The 17959-nt window shown below is 39.2% G+C and overlaps 1 protein-coding gene across 2 annotated transcripts in view; it reads left to right on the forward strand.

The window, feature by feature from the left end:
- The window catches only part of COL24A1 (collagen type XXIV alpha 1 chain), a 242558-nt gene that overhangs the window by 50198 nt on the left and 174401 nt on the right, over window positions 1-17959 (forward strand). For both annotated transcript variants that reach the window (XR_014712726.1, XM_084637175.1), the window contains exons 6-8: window positions 2709-2762; window positions 7201-7254; window positions 17729-17773. Coding sequence is in view for 1 of the 2 variants with exons in the window: in XM_084637175.1 (XP_084493301.1) it covers window positions 2709-2762; window positions 7201-7254; window positions 17729-17773 (153 nt within the window). In the remaining variant the exon portion in view is untranslated. The remainder of the gene's footprint in view (window positions 1-2708; window positions 2763-7200; window positions 7255-17728; window positions 17774-17959) is intronic.

A 17959-nucleotide genomic window follows, 5' to 3' on the forward strand; every position in this document is an offset into this window, starting at 1 on the left:
TAATGTAGTGCCCATCTTTAAAAGGGGGGGGGGGGGGAAGCTGGGGAACTATAGACCAGTCAGCCTGACCTTGATACCTGGGAAGCTATTAGAGCAGTGTATAAAATGTTCAATTTGCAAATACCTGGAGGATGAAGGGATAATCACTAAAAGCAGCATGGATTTATTAGGAACAAATCATGCCAAACCAGATTGATTTCCTTCTTTGACATGGTAACTGGTTTGGTGGGTAGCAGGAATGTGTTGGATATAATATACCTGGACTTCAACAAAGCTTTTGACACCGTCCCACATGACATTCTAATAAGTAAGATGGAGAAATGCGGGCTCGACAGAACTACCATTAAAAGGATACATAATTGGTTAAACAACTGCAAACAAAGAGTAACTATTAATGGAATGATGTCAGATTGGAGGGAGGTCTTAAGTGGGGTTTCACAGGGATGTGTTCTGGGTCCAGTGTTGTTTAACATCTTTGTTAATGACCAGGATATAGGAATAGAGAACAAACTGATCAAATTTTCAAATGATACAAAGGTAGGCAGGGTTGCCAACACTTTGGAGGATCGAGCTAAAATTCAGAGGGATCTTGATAAATTGGAGAACTGTGCTACTGACAACAAAATGAAATTCAACAAAGACAAATGTAAGGTGCTACGCTTAAGGAAGAAAAACTAAATGCACAGACACAGAATGGGAGAAAACTGGCTTGGCAGCAGCACTTCTGAGAAGGATCTGGGAGTTGTGGTGGATCACAGCCTCAAAATGAGTCAGCAATGCGATGCTGTTGCAAAAGCAAATGCAAGTTTAGGTGGCATTAACAGAGGCATAGCATGCAAGTTACAAGAGGTGATATTTCTACTTGGCGTTGTTTAGGCCTCAGCTGGAGTACTGTGTCAAATTTTGGTCCCCAATGTATAGAAAGGATGTAGAGAAACTAGAAAGGATCCAGAGGTGAGCAACAAAGATGATCAAAGGGATAGAATGCGAGCCATATGAGCAAAGGCTGAAAGAACTGAGTATGTTTAGTTTGGAAGAGAGGAGATTAAGGGGGGATACGATAGCAGTCTTCAGACACTTGAAAGGTTGCCACAAAAAAAGATGGAGAAAAGTTGTTCTCTCTTGCCACAGCAGGCAGGACAAGAGGCAATGGCTTCAAATTACAGCATAGCAGATTTAGATTAATTCTGAGGAAAAACTTCCTAACTGTAAGAACAGTAGGACAATGGAACAGATGCCTTGGGAGGTCGTGGAAGCTCCTTCACTGGAGATTTTTAAAAGGAGGCTGGATAGCCATCTGCCTTGGCTGGTTTAGACACAACAAATCCTGCATCTTGGCCAGGGGTCCCATCTAACACTATGATTCTATGATTTCTAGTCAGGAATGACTTATATCCTGCCCAGTAAAAAACTGAACCCAGGACTGTTGGATTTCTCTCTCACACTTTCTCCATCCTTCAGGGCTCTGTGCTACTTTTTGGAAATATTGGATGTGTGAAAAAAGATGGCAGAGGCTACTATTTCTGATAACATATAGAGAAAACATGGAATCATGAAGGACTGGTGGATTACTTTCAATTGACAATAACTTTCTTCTTTTAAACTCGGGCTAGAAAACTGTTAAGTTAGTGTGCTATCTATTGTAAGCCTGGTCAATGGGAATGCTTCAGTCGCTTCTTTTAAAGAATTAATGCAGGCAGTGTACTACTTCTCAGCGTTAATTTATTACCAGGGAACCAAAAGCAATTGCCTTCAAAAAGTTGTGAGAAGCACGCACGCTTCTCAGACTCTCATGGCAATAAAAACAGGTAGTGACACTTGAATGAGAGGGGAAAGTAAAGTGTAGCACGTTGCAGAACTTAATTATGTGGGAACACAACAAGCTATGAAATATGACATATGAAACATAACAATCTGCTTTCCTTATGCGAGACAACATTTTCCTATTGCCAGAATATGTGAAAGGCCAAATATATATTTATGCAATTTATTTCCCCAATAAAATGTCCTCTGCCTTCCACCTGAACATCACATTTCCCCTTTAAAAATATCTACATTGTTTGTAAGGAATGTAACTCCGAAACCTTGCATTTTTGAAGCAACAAATGGGCAACTTAACACTAGCCTTAAGAGGAAATTATTTCCATCATGGGGTAATTCTAGTTAGTTTTATGACAAGTTTTGTTTTGGGAGGGAATATGCAGTGAATGAAAAATTGCAACCAACTGACTACATCTCAACAGCAGCTTTCAAGGGCACTAGAGTAAAGGATAGGAACAAAACAGAACTGAATAGAAATGACATCACAACTCTGTTGGTGTTCATGTTTGATATAGTTTGATACATCAGGCTTGCATAAATCAGCAAAGTACAAATAAAGTATTCAGTTATAACTGAGAATGCAGGCACACTGATTTGTCTGTACCTCTTACTGCATTTGCAATTAAACTCTGCCTTTTTAATAAATAATCGTCAGGTACATTACACATATGCATTCAGATTATTGTATTATGCCATGTCGTGTGAAATGCATTTTTTAATAGGAAAATTGACATAAGGAAACATTCCTGGAATAAGACATATACTTTGTACAGCATTAGATCCTGCACACACACAATCAGTTTCTTCAACAGTGAAAATATTTGTGGCTGGCTATATAATTAAATCATCTGTCCCTGTACCACACTGATTTCATTTCTCTGCAATAGGGCCCTAAAGGAGATGCAGCATTCTCCCCAGAACAAGCAAAACGTGGAGAAAAGGTAACTGCTTCATAATTACAGAGAAATGTTCGCCACATTTTTTTTGTTGAAGTTTGCTTATGTCATCTGTATTGTTGGGTTTAATTATCTTTTAAGTCTAGTGCTATGTAAGTTTCAATTTCTGTTTTCCCATTATTGTTTGTCTCAGAATGGCTGATGTCTATATGGGTGGCTGGATTTTAGTGTTCTGAGATAAAGTAAGCCTCCAGCAACAGTTATGAACCAAAGACAGACATAAAATAACAACACTTAATGGTTCATCTGTAGTTAAATTTTAAATTCTGTATTTCATTTCAGATTTAAGAAACAAAAATTAAAAAGTAAAACTCTATTGGAAGCATTAAATTAAATTCAGTTTGTTAGGACCAATAAATGTGGTACAGTTAAACTGTTGTTTATGTTAACTCCGTCACATCAGCAACAAAATATGAGTATTGAAACCTTATAACATCTTATATCGGTACACAAAGCTAAGTGTGACAATGGTTAAAGGAATATTTTCAACTTAAAAATCACATCTCTACCTGAACTTATTTTACCTTCTGTTATTGCAAAGGATACTTCGTGTTAGAGTAACTGAAACTTTAGAAATAAGCCTTTGTGACCGGAATCCCAGGGGAGCCAGCTGAAGTCACTCAGTTAGGATGAACTGCAAAGAATGAGGCAGACAATCCCCAAAGCTGGTGGACATTCCAATGCTTAGATTTACCAAGCCAGCACAAAACCTTCTCTAATACCTTACTGCTTACCCAGAAGTCAACAACACAGTTCCCTTTAAGTAACCCAGCCTCAGGCCTCCACCTAGACACCCAAGCCAGATATGATGAGGATTAGTGAAAATCTTATTCATCACATAAGAAAGTTCTTCCAATCCCAAAGGATCGGACATATTACCTCCCTGGTTAATGAATATTCCAGATCTTACCCAAATACACACTTGCCGCCAATTCCTATTAACTAAACTAAAATGTATTAAAAAAGAAAAAAGAGTGAGTATAGGTTAAAAGATCAGTATACATACAGACATGAGTTCAATTCTTGAGGTTCAGATTCATAGCAGAGATGGTGAGCTTTGTAGATGCAGAGAGTTCTTTTCAAAATAGTTCATAGATTATAGTCCAATGTTTGTATTCAGGGCAGTCCAATCAGAACTGGGATTTCAGTCCTTGTGGCTTCAGCTTCCCCTGCATGAAGCATCAAGCAGATCTGAGATGTCAGGATCCAAGCCATTTTTTATACAGTTTCAGGCCTTCTTTGACAGTTTGGAGTCGCTTGGCGAACAATAGACACTCGTTTCCTAAGCATCGCTGGTAATTATTCACACTGATCAACATAAAGCAATTGCCTGTTTTTCCACCTTTCGCTGGTGATTTGCTGTACATTTCAAAGAGAAATGAATACAGTGATATCCCATGTTTACAATTCATTTAAATATTAAGATGTTCTTTTGATCTCTGAATTAACACAATACAGCATAGACAGGGACTGTTTGATTACGTTGTTGACCACTACCAATATATATGAAAATACACAAAAATACAAATATTATCTCCCCATATGTTTTTAAGGGTTGAATTTGAGTCATTTATCCTGTAGGATGCTTAACCCTTTCTGGTTTCAGAGTAACAGCCGTGTTAGTCTGAATTTGCAAAAAGAAAAGGAGTACTTGTGGCACGTTAGAGACTAACCAATTTCTTTGAGCATAAGCTTTCGTGAGCTACAGCTCACTTCATCAGACGCATCCGGTGAAGTGAGCTGTAGGTCATGAAAGCTTATGCTCGAATAAATTGTTTAGTCTCTAAGGTGCCACAAGTACTCCTTTTCTTTTTGTAACCCTTTCTGGTCATGCATCACAGCCTTTTCTCTGTTTTTCAAAATTTGACAGCCCTCTGTGTATCCGTTTCCCTCTTTCCCATGTCTAGTCAGTTAGGCCTTGATTCCATAGACACTTTAGCACATGTTTAACTTAAAGCACATGAGTTAGGCTCATTTAATTCAGTGGGATTACTCATGTATTTAAAGCTGAGCACATGTATAAATCTTTGTAGTATTAGGGGATCAGGGGCTTAGTTAGCAGATTTCCCCTTTTGTTTAAGTGAGTCTTTCACACCGTAGCAGGAGAGGAAAAATATTTTTAAAAGGAAAATATGATTCTAAACATACAAACTTGTGGTGGAGGGGTCCCGGGAATAGGTATAGTCCCTGAAATGATCTTTAACTTATTTTTTAAAACTTACGAGATTTCAATTTGATGCTGTCTCTTTATAGTATTTTGATGAATTTGCACACAGGCACATTGTCCTGTTTAACACTCACCAATATCATTGTCTTCTCTCCAAAAAAATGCTAAAACATTCTGTACTTGAAAATAAAGAGCCTGATTCTGATCTCACTTACGCTGGTGTAAATCAGAAGTGACTCTATTTAAATCAGTAGCTACCCTTGTGTACGGCAGGTTTAAGTGACAGAAGAATCAGGTTTCAGAGCAGTAGCCGTGTTAGTCTGTATCAGCAAAAAGAACGAGGAGTATTTGTGGCACCTTAGAGACTAACAAATTTGTCAGTCTCTAAGGTGCCACAAGTACTCCTCATTCTTTTTAGAAGGATCAGATGCAGAGCAAAGCTCTGCTTTGAAAAAAGACTGTAAAAATGACACCTTCTGAGTCAGCAGATCTGCTTCCTGTGCTTATTCAGGATCTTATCTGCTGACTTTAGTGAAAAAATAAGCTTTCCGCCCCTCCTCTTTCTAATCCTCTTGACCCAACACAACTTTGAGAGAATGGTCAGAATTCTATTCCAGTTCGCACAGCATAAACATAATTCTTATCTAAGTTGCAGTTGGCTTGCACAGGTGTGGCTAAGAGCAGAGTTTGGCCCAAAGAATCTTTATGACTTTGGTGATGGTGCCAAGCTAGAAAGAATCCAGCTTGACTTGTTGATTCTAGTTTGAAGCTGAAGGACTGTTAGAAAAACATGTTTTCATTTGCGAATGGAACAAACTGGTTCAAGAAGCAATCAAGAGATGATGACTGTGGACACAACTGCAGCCGTGTCCTATTAACAGTCACTTTTCAGATTTTCACTGCATATTAAGGAATTTTATTGCACTGGGAAAAAATGCAGCCACTGTTATGTAACCTTGGGGAAGCTAAGGCAGCAGAAGTCCCATCCCAGAAATACTGTGTCTTCATCACTGCTTTAGTCACAAAGGATCTTTCAGCCCTATTCTGCTATATTCATTAAGAACTCTCTTAATGCTAAGAAATCAAAGATTCTGTCCTCCACTTCACCTTAAAGTGGATTCCAAGAGTAAGCTCTTATAGTTAAATTAGTTGGTTACTTTGTCTTTCCAGAATGATTTTCAGATAAAAATACAGCGTGGTTCTTTATGGAAGCTATGGCTTGGAGGTTTATGATTACAGTTTACTTTTGAATTGCACACCTACTAATTATGGCTAACGCTTTAAAACCAAAGTGCTCATATTGAGAGTTTAATTAGAATGCTTATTTCATAATGTATATTTAGAGTTCCATTTTAAAGAGCTGCCTGTCAAAGACAGAGCTAAATTCAGAAGTGAGACTACGTGTGTTTAGAGATCAATTAATTTGGTGAAATGTGTATACCTCCATTTGGTCCTTCCACTTGCATGTTACACAAATGTAGGCCTGGTCTACATTTAAAATTTAGGTCAACATAGCAATGGCATTCCAGAGTGTGAAAAATTCAAAAACCCTGAGCACCATAGCTATGCCAGCCTAAGCCCTGATGTAGATGCTGCTAGGTTGATGGAAGAATACTTCCGTCAGCTTACTGACTGTTGCTCAGGGAGGTGTTCCTGCAGTGATGGAAACCCCCCTTTTGTTGCTTTAGGCTGCAACTGCACTGTGGGGTTACAGTGTCATAGCTACAGCACAGTCTAAATGTACACAGCCTACAATACCTCTGACTTTGGCCCATCGTGCTGAATGAAAAAAATTGCCAGTTCACAGTTTCCAAACAGATTTAATGACATTTACATTTAGAAAATATTTGGAATACTTCCCCCAGAAAACCTTGTTGTTTCATTTGTTACTTGCAGGTTTGTATGGAAACTAAATGTGGCAGCCATTTTTTTTTCCAGTGCAAGAAACATGTAACATTGGGGAAATGGATCTGATATGAACAAATTGAATGTTGAGAAATAATTAAAAACTACTCACTTGGAGTGAAATTCACCTCTGGGCAAAGGCCACACAAAGACCCATGTAACCACTTCAGTCCGACTTAAGCTGGCTAAAATGTAGATATTCTGAGATCCTGAAATAAATGTTGTTGTTGTTGTTGAGTCTATTCCATTTTAAATGTCCAGGGATAAAGAGAATTTACTGCTTCCCAGGTGTTGAAGTCTTTTCAAATATTATAATAAAATGAAATGATTCTACCTTACTGTGTTGTACAGGGTGACCCAGGTCCAAGAGGCTTACTTGGCCCTCCTGGTATCAAAGGTCAGAAGGTAAGATTTTTTTTTTTTAAATTTTTGTATTCAGCTCTCGAGTGTAAGTCCACGGGAAATCCGTGGGGGGGGAGGGGGGTCTGCATAATCGGGTCTCTCCAAGTTTGAGCTGCATAGTCTGTCTTTGGAAATTTCTTACCATTTGAAATTTACAATGATCAGCTATCAAAACCCAACAGGCAGGACTGAATCTGAGCCACAGATCATATACTGCATGTGCCTCTTTTTCAGGATGGGCCCAGTCTGGAAAATAACAGATTCTCCCAAGCTGTGCAAGTTACAGAGCTCAATAACAAGCCAATCTGTGTAGGAGAAAGGTCAACCTAAACCACAAGAAGCCCCACCATCCTCTTTCCATTGCCCCACACCTACTTCAAAAGTTCCAGCTTTAATATCAGGAAGTGGATGGGAAGTCAGCAGGCAGTATTCCCTGTTAGCCAGTAGTGGAAGCATAGCTGAAATGCACATCCATGTCAGCCTGTTCACCTTCCTATGTAAGCAATACTTCCAGGTTCAGTGCACACTCTGCTACTGGCAAAAGACGATGGTAATGCTGAAATCTTCCCTTTCACTGCTTGTCTGATCTAGGTAGGGCCAGTATGAAACCTGTCCGAAACTCAGGAGCCTTGATCTAAGTGAGGCTATGGTACATGTACTGCTTCTGTCCATACTGTGGATAAGTATAAGACTTCGGTCCCTATGTGGTCCATCCAGAGCCTTTCCTGAGTACTAAATTAATTTAAAATGTAGTGAGCACAATGTAAATTAGAAGTTTTTTATGGTCACTCCCAAATGGTGCGCTACTCTGAAAAGCTTGCTATGTTTCTGCTCTGGTATCATGAGCTCCTTTGAGCTTCAATAAATATACTCCTGCCTGGAAGACATTGATATTTTAAATGAGTGAATCCCACTTTATTCTCAGTTTCAGGACTGGCCACCTCTTTTCTATTCATTAATTCGTTTACCGAATCATGTGTTAATTCATTCAGTGTTAGCAATGGAGCTCAGTCTTTCAGCACCACAAAATTGGATGTTTTTCAAAGATGTGTGTCAGAGCAGCTAAAACTCTTGCCTTGAAGCCAAGTGAAATAAGTTTAGATTTTGGAAGCCACCTAATATTCACATAATTATTTCTTCACTAGGAGAAATGTCAAAGTACTCTAAGAAATAAAAACCCCATACTCCATTTAAGAAACTACCCAGGCCTTAACAGTCCATTAACGTGGGACAGCATGAGGCAAACAAAGAAGTATTCAGGAAAGGGGACAAAAGGGATGCCAAGATTGTAGGAGTGGAGTGAGTTATAGGGAGAGTACATAGACATAAAGCTGGAGAAGAAGGGTGGAATGAATATATAAATTATTTTGAAAACCACAAAAATATTGTTTAATTGGGTTCAGTAATGGATAGGAAGTTAGAAGCCTTGTCTATACAGGGCCACTCAGGGAAAATTAATGTGAATTAACTAAAGATGTGAATTTAAAGTGGATTAGTTAAACTTCATTAAACCCCTGTATGGACACTCTCATTCAGAATTAAAGTGGCCTACGTCTGATTTGGTTTAATTCACTTTTCTTGTGTTGACCAAAAGCATAAATTTACTCTTTGTAACCCAAAAAAGGAAGATGTTGCAAAATTAGTTTAAAAGCTCCTAGGAAATGTATTTCACTTGTCCACAAACTTTCTGGGATTTATCAAAATTAACCCAATTTTAAAGGTCTGACTAAAATGTTCATTTCTTATGTGGGGAAATTCCTTCCAGCAGCATCTGTTCTTATCCAAGTCAGAGATTTATCTGGTAGCCTGCTTATTATCACCAATTGTCACCAGCAGAGCTGTGGCATCTTCTGAGTCCCAAAACATATACTGCTTTACTATATTATCAGGTTCACAGTTTTGCTTGGACAAGCAAAGCAGTTTCTACTTAATTTTCAATAAAATCATGTTAAGCTATGTCTACAATACAAGCTAGGGGTGATGGTGTTCATCTGATTATTGGCACTTTTACTCTTTGTTTCCACCTCATGTAGAGAGTAGACACTAACTGGAACCACATTTCAGAAAACTCCAGTCTGATCTAATCTTGTAAAATCACTGAGTCCATGAATTATGTTACACCTGTAAATACTAAAAAGTATTTTATGCTTGATGTTTAATGGACCTAAGTCCAAGCTTTGCAGTTTTAAGATGCTTGATCTTTCCATATCATTACCAGATATACCCAAGATTTTGAACGCGTTTTCAGACTTCAGTTGAGTTGGTAGCTTGTTTTCATTTTGGAAACTCATTCAGAGTGTGTGCAAATTGTGCAATAATCCAGTTAGGAAAACAGGGGAATCCTTGGGGGAAAAAAACAAACATTCTCTTTTGTTACTTTATATTTGATTTTGTTAAATGCTGTTGCGGAACTGCTGAGGTGTGTATAAATGAGTAACATAATTCCTTTATCACCTAACTGTAAAGAAGACAAAAAAATCCATAAATTCATTGCTTCCTAAGTCCTATTTGATTTTGGCAGCTGGCTCTGATTTTTATCTTCCTGTAGATGGATCTTCAGTAAAATGATCAGCATTTAAACTGTGACATAAGTTTTAATGTGGAGTAGCTCTTGCACTATTTCAGGTCTCCCTTTTAGGTAGAATAATACCAATTTATTTATGCCCATTTCTTGGTAAATGCCCTTTTTCTCATTGACCTTCATTGTTTTCCTGAAGGATTCGTAAGCTGACACTTTCAAAGGAGCACAGGAGATTTGAATAGTCATTTTCCCTTAATTTTAATGGTGGAATTGAATATTTCATTGGTAACATGCTGGCTGCATAATGCCTACTACTGCCCTCTCCTGGGCATAATTAGACCTGCTCAAAGTTGTGGATAAAACAATAGGATTTTTTTCATCAAAATTTGTCTGATTTGGAACTTTTGTGAAATTTTGTGCAGTACTTATGCAATAGTGTGCACTGTTACAATGATTGTGAAAATGTTGGGGTCTACATTCATATTACATTTTTAATTTTTGAATGAAGATGGTTTGTGATTAGTCATGTGCTATTTGCTCTTGGTTTTGGTTTCCTGAATGTCGGGATTTAGCACAGATGGGGAAGAGGTTAGTAGAAATGAGAGACTGCATTAGTAGAGTTTCCTTGAGAGATCTCTTTTAAAAATGCTGCACTATTCTATGGTAATCCTGTACGGTACCCACCATCTGTGCATGTGTGTCCTTGTCTTAATAGTTTATTGTGTTGCCATTGACTACATATTTCTACTGCTTGCAACATGTTTATTTTGCAGGGCCAATTTTTGCCCAACTACACCTTTGCAAATCCAGAGTATCTCTAATGAGGTCAGAATGACAGGTTTCATAGTAGCAGCCGTGTTAGTCTGTATCCGCAAAAAGAAAAGGAGTACTTGTGGTACCTTAGAGACTAACCAATTTATTTGAGCATAAGCTTTCGTGAGCTACAGCTCACTTCATCGTTACTTCATGGTCTCCAAATTTATACTTGTGTGAACAAGAACAGAGTATTGTATCGTTGTCAGTCCTCTGAGGTCTGGTATGTTTGTTTGAAGCATCCATACAAAAAAGAGGAGCAGTAGCAAGAGAAAAGGAGTACTTGTGGCACCTTAGAGACTAACCAATTTATTTGAGCATAAGCTTTCGTGAGCTACAGCTCACTTCATCGGATGCATACTGTGGAAATTGTAGAAGATCTTTTTATATACACAGAAAGCATGAAAAAATACCTCCTCCCACCCCACTCTCCTGCTGGTAATAGCTTATCTAAAGTGATCACTCTCCTTACAATGTGTATGATAATCAAGTTGAGCCATTTCCAGCACAAATCCAGGTTTTCTCACACACACCCCCCCCACAAACCCACTCTCCTGCTGGTAATAGCTTATCTAAAGTGACCACTCTCCTTACAACGTGTATGATAATCAAGGTGGACCATTTCCAGCACAAATCCAGGGACGTCAAGAACGTCGGGGTGGGGGGTAGGAAAAAACAAGGGGAAATAGGTTACCTTGCATAATGACTTAGCCACTCCCAGTCTCTATTCAAGCCTATGTTAATTGTATCCAATTTGCAAATGAATTCCAATTCAACAGTTTCTCCCTGGAGTCTGGATTTGAAGTTTTTTTGTTGTAATATAGCAACTTTCATGTCTGTAATCGCGTGACCAGAGAGACTGAAGTGTTCTCCGACTGGTTTATGAATGTTATCATTCTTGACATCTGATTTGTGTCCATTTATTCTTTTACGTAGAGACTGTCATGTCTGTAATCACGTGACCAGAGAGACTGAAGTGTCCGACTGGACAGTCTCTACGTAAAAGAATAAATGGACACAAATCAGATGTCAAGAATGATAACATTCATAAACCAGTCGGAGAACACTTCAGTCTCTCTGGTCACGCGATTACAGACATGAAAGTTGCTATATTACAACAAAAAAACTTCAAATCCAGACTCCAGGGAGAAACTGTTGAATTGGAATTCATTTGCAAATTGGATACAATTAACAAAGGCTTGAATAGAGACTGGGAGTGGCTAAGTCATTATGCAAGGTAACCTATTTCCCCTTGTTTTTTCCTACACCTCCCCCCCCAGACGTTCTTGTTAAACCCTGGATTTGTGCTGGAAATGGCCCACCTTGATTATCATACACATTGTAAGGAGAGTGGTCACTTTAGATAAGCTATTACCAGCAGGAGAGTGGGTTTGTGTGGAGGGTGTGTGTGAGAAAACCTGGATTTGTGCTGGAAATGGCCCAACTTGATTATCATACACATTGTAAGGAGAGTGATCACTTTAGATAAGCTATTACCAGCAGGAGAGTGGGGTGGGAGGAGTTATTTTTTCATGCTTTCTGTGTATATAAAAAGATCTTCTACAATTTCCACAGTATGCATCCGATGAAGTGAGCTGTAGCTCACGAAAGCTTATGCTCAAATAAATTGGTTAGTCTCTAAGTTGCCACGAGTACTCCTTTTCTTTTTGCGAATACAGACTAACACGGCTGTTACTCTGAAACCTGTCAGTAGCAGGAGAGTTCATAATATGTTGGTGAACAAATAATAAATATCTGTGGAAATTTCCACATTTCTATGGTAGTGAATGGCTGAGTTTATTTCACAAAGAGTGTTATTTTCCTAGATAAGAATGAAGTTTGATTAAATGAGAGAAATTCTTCCATTGATTTCAAAGGGATAAGCACTCTCCATTGAACGCTGTTTTAGATAAGTTTTGACATATGTTTAAAATATAATACGTTGATATCTCATAAATGTACTTTTGCCTTAAACTGGCTTTATTTTTTACCAAGAAGATATGGTCTGGGATTTACATGTGAAGATAAATAATGTGGATCACCTCTCCCTAAGTAGAGGCACGTTTTCTGCTACCTAAGTATCTTGCCCTTCAGCGTCTGGGCTAGGCAGGGAAGAAAGGGAGAGGCTTCTCTCTTCATTATAACAACTCTAAAACTTTCACTGAAACTTGCTATGGCATTCATGTAAATTAGCTTTTGATTGCTCCTCCCTGTTAGATACACTGGACCTGATCTTTCCTCTCGTACACCAGTTATAAATCAGGATCAACACCATTAAAGCTAACAGAATTACATTAGTGTAAAAGTGGTGTGACAGCAATATTAGGCCCGCTGCCCTTCTCAGATTCTTTGTTGGTTCCACTTTAAAGTGAAGGTCTGGTTGCAGCAGTAATATAAAGAGCAAGATACTTACCTTTCAGATTAGTTCCAGGGCTTGTCGGCACTGCAGAGCCTTTGCTGGTAGAGCTGTGCCGGCATGGCTATACTGGCAAAGCACCTTAGTAGAGAGACAGTGTATGTCGGCAAAAGGAGTTCTTCTGCCAGCATAGCTGCATCACCTCCCCAAATGACATTAGTTATGTGACAAAAGCATTCTTCTGTTTAGATAGTTGCATCTACACTGCGGGGTTTTGCAGGCATAGCTATGTTGGCTGGGGGTATGATTATTTTTTAATGCTCCAAGGCGACGTAGGTAGGCAAAACTTTAGTGTAGACTAAACCTTAGATTAACTGTGGAGTTAGACCACAAAGAGAGGAGACCCCTCCTTTCAACCTCTTTCCCATCTCCTGCAAAGCATGTGAAGGGGAAAGGCTCCCATATGAGCACTCGTTCTCAGGGTGTATGTTATTGCTGTACAAAATGTACATCTAACTATCAAATGTAGCAAATAAACAGACAAAAGATTTCAAACCAAACTTCATTGCCACCTAAAAACATTATTGCTTTCCTCATTGATATCAGTGAGCAAGGAACTCTTTCCATCTCAGTTAATTGAGTTTCCTGCCTGATCAGGGAAGAGAGAAGCTTCTATGGATTCAGTGTTGGATATTGTCGTAAAATACCACATTAGCTTGTTAAAGTAGACACTCCCATTGTTTTCGATACAGGATTGTAGGTTTCTGAAATTTTGAGTAATCATGGGCATTTTCCTTTAATAAGTCCTATGAACGGAAGCATGATAACAGCATTATTTTAGTAGTTAGACATGAAATAAGACCTCCTACATGTAGAATGTGCCTGGAAAATCCATGCAGGAGTGTTCAGAGGTATTGAAAAGCAACTATTTGGAGGCAATGTGATGCTTGGGCCCATGATAGAATCCTTAGAACAGCCTCATCCATTGGAGACACAAAGACCGACTCTCCCCAGGCACCAAGACTTCAGTGCAGTTACTCCTGATTTATACCAATGAGATGAGACACAGGCCTATTTTCTTAAAGGAAGTAAATCTTTATTTTTACCCTTGAAATATTGAATCCTGGGAGTTTGAGAATCTAAGGGCTTCACTACCCACTACAGGGGTATCAATTCCAGTGTGCACTAGAATGTTTCACACTAACTGGCCCATGTGGATCCTGCTCGAGTTCACTAAAAGTTCTCTAGTGCATGTTACAATAGTGCTATTTGAAAAGGGCCTACATTAATGTGCACTAGGGAGCTTTTAGTGCATGTCAGCAGGGTCCACACAGGCCAGTTAGTGCACAACTCAGTAGCACACATTAGAACGAACACCCCTCTTGTGAGACTAATGCACTGTGTAGCCCTGACACCAGGCTGGTGTAAAAAAACAAAACAAAAACCCAGGGCTGGAGTGAGGGTGAAGCCTTCTGTTATTATAATACTACAGGTAGCACGTGCTAGCCAGAGACTCTGATTTATATTATTTACATGCCTCACAGACAAGAAACGCTGGATCTACAAAGAAGCCAAACACATTTCTAATCTGAGGGTGCATGGAGACCAAATAAGTGTTTCAAAATTGTGTCAGATGGTGAAAATGTGGAGTTGATGAGTACATTGTGTCTTGTGGTGTTTGTGGGTTATGTGTTATGGGTCTGATCCAGCCTCAGAAGAGGACAGCAGGATTGCAGTCATGAGAGAATAGCAAGAATGGGATGAGCTTATTTCCTTTACATTTTTGTTCCCGTCATCATGCTGACATAGGATTAATTTTATGCCACTTTTGGTCCATACAGTATTTGTCATAGAGGAATAAGAATGGTATTGTGTCATGTATGTCATTCATCTATATTGCTGCATTGTTCTTTGACCTTCTCAACATTTTGGAAAACAACTGTCCAGCTGTTTCAGCTTTTCCATTTATGTGTTGATTTGTGTCCAGTTTTTAATATTGATTTAGATCTAAATGCTGGTATTAGTTCTATTTGCAAAGCAGTTCTTCATTCCCATGGCACCCATGGCAAAGGTTTCTGTAAAAACGCCTACAGTCGTATAGCTCGTTGTGCTCACCACGTGCCCACAGTGGCTTTTTTCAACTCTTCTTTGGCACTGTTCAGAGAAGACCAAATCCTCCTGCATTCCTGTAATTACCTGCCCATTCCTCTGTCTCTCTTGGGAGGCTGCTGTAACCAGCCAGCAACTGCCCCAACCCTGTGCTACTGGAATTTCTACGGAAACAATGGAAAACACTGCTGGGCTCCCAATGTTGTTGTTGTTTAATATTTATATTGATATAATGTTAAGAGGCCTTAGCAAGGTTGAGGCTCCATTGTGCTAGGCACTGTACAAACATATAGTAAATAACAGCCCCTTAAACGTGGCCCCTTACGAAGACGAGGCTACGTTACTCCATTAGGCAGTAGAGTCCTTTCTCTCTCAGAGACCAAAGCACTCTTGTCACTCTGAGTGCCAATAACATGCCCACAAAGTGGGTGTGCTGGTGTAACCAGGAGCTCAAGCCCTTCCATTTCTGTTTTTGCCTTTGAAGTCCAAATGTGAGCGTCTTCATTAGAATTTGGGGAGTATCTTATCCTCCAATCAACCTACAGATATTATTAGTTTTTCTTTTTACACATACTTTCCTTTTAGCTCAAAACAAACGTAGTTCCCTTTTTTCCTAGTCCAGATATTAAAACATTTGAACATTTCCTCTGTAAGCACCTATTCTAAAAGATCCTTTAAAACCAAGATGTAGGGTTGTTCTCAAAAATGCTTAAACCACTTAGGACCCAAATCCCTCTGAAAGTCTATCAGTGGGACTTTGGCTCCTAAATAACTTATGTCTTTTTAAGGTGCTTTTGAAAATTTTACACATAATTCCTAAGAAAGTGTTACTGCTTTGCCCTCCAGGTTTGCATTGCAGTCATTAATCATGCTTTTGTCTTTAATTTAAATTTAATGATCTTACCAACAGCATTTCTAAAGCATGCCTTGGCATGTTAATTAGGCAGTCCCTCTCAGCCCGTTTGTCCAAGACCCGCTCTCCCATACCTATGCCACAGACTAGTGGGTCTCTTGCTAGTGCTCTAAAAATAGCTGTGTAGACTATTTTTTGCCACTTTTGAACTTGCAGCCGGGTCCAGCTGGAGCTCAGGGTTAGTCTTCACTGTGGGGAGATCAATGCTGCTGCAATTGATGCAGCAGGGATAAATTTAGTGGGTCTAGTGAAGACCCACTAAATCAATGGCAGAGCACTCTCCGGTCAACCCCGGTATTCCAGTTCCCCAAGAAGATTTAGGGAAATCGACCAGAGTGTCTCCTGTCAACACAGCACAGTGAAGACACCAGGATAAGTTGACCATAGCTACATTGACTCCAGCTACGTTATTCACATAACTGAAGTAGCGTAACTTAGGTCAACTTATCCCCACAGTCTAAACAAGCCCTTGGGCTCTGAGGCCTGGAAAGGGGGTGGAAGTGCAACTTCAAAGCTCTGTCTACACAGCTATCTTTCGAGCACTAGCATGAGGCCCATTAACCTGAGTCTGTTGACTTGGGCTGGGAGGCTTGCTTCTGTGGACTGTGTAGACACACTCAGATGTATGGTTGAAATACGCTCTGCAGCTTGTGATTTGCAGATGATTGTTGTTTGCGTCTGCTTTACTGTAATATCTAAACTTTAAAGCAAGTTAGCAATGCTGTGTGAGTGTTTAGCAAGATGTAAGGGAATACCTGCAACACTGGTTTGGAGAAAATGGAGCCTCTAGGTTTTTTAATGAGCACGTCCTTGGGACTAACGTTATTTCCCAAGCAACTGTATAATGCTAAAATTGCAAAGTTTGAAGCTTAACAGATATGATTCTTTTTCATTATTTAAAACTATTACTGAACAAAATTACTCCTCTTTTATAATTTCATGTTAGGTAATGCCGTTTAGTTTGTTGTAGCAAAGCTCTTGGCATGGTGTAGAAACCAAACCGAAACTTGAGGCACCAGATGAAATCTTGGCAATATTGAAATCATGGACAGAACTCCTCTTGACTTCGACATGGCCAGGATTTCACCCACCATCTGTACAGGCAAACCATCATCATCATAATGCTCAATATAAAGAGGGGAAATGGTAAACTTTGATGATTTAAAGATGCCAGGATAATCTGGAAGACTTTCTTTAGTGTCAGGAAGGTGGTAGTTTCATTTACTTGTGCAAAACTATCATCATAATACGGAGTATTAAAAAAAATAAAGTCCATATAAGAGAAATCTTTTGTTTTCTTACAGTTATCTTTTCCTAGAGAGCTTCTTGGAACTCTTTGCAATGACCTTCTTGTTATGCTTAACTCCGTTGAACTGGCTCATTCAGAGATAGTGTTATGACAAGGACTTGGAATAGGGAAACAGTCTGGACTAAATCCAGCTTTGCAATAATTACAAGCTGATTGTTGCTAAAGGCATTTTGTCTACGTGTTATTTAAGCTTACACAAATCTGGGACTACTAGTGCAAGTTTAGCAGGCATAGCTAGAAATCATCTATGCTAAGCTAAGTTTCTCTTTCTCCCTCCTCCCGCATCAGCTACTGAAATTAAGCCATGTGGATGTCACAGAGAAAGAGAGATTGCAAAATTGTTCTTTGCTGAAGAAAAATATAAAGCGGGGAGGGGGAAATCAAGACCCCCCAAAGCTGCATCTTGCATATCTGAATGTATTCATTACAGCACCTGTTTATCTCTTCTACCTGCAGGGTCACAAAGGCTATCCAGGGCCACCAGGTCCACAAGGCGAGCAAGTGAGTGGTGAACGCACTGTAACAGTTGATACACATTGTACAAAGCATGTTAAGTACAATTAAGGATAATGACTTTAAATGTGTATATCAAATAATTTCTTTCAATTGCTGACTGGTTGAAGAAATACTCAATAGATTTCATTCTTGACCAGGTACTTAGTTGCCATGGAGATGGGTATGGTTTAA

The sequence above is a fragment of the Lepidochelys olivacea genome (genome assembly GCF_965140295.1).
Source record: "Lepidochelys olivacea isolate rLepOli2 genome assembly, chromosome: 8".
NCBI classification, from domain to species: Eukaryota; Metazoa; Chordata; order Testudines; family Cheloniidae; genus Lepidochelys; species Lepidochelys olivacea.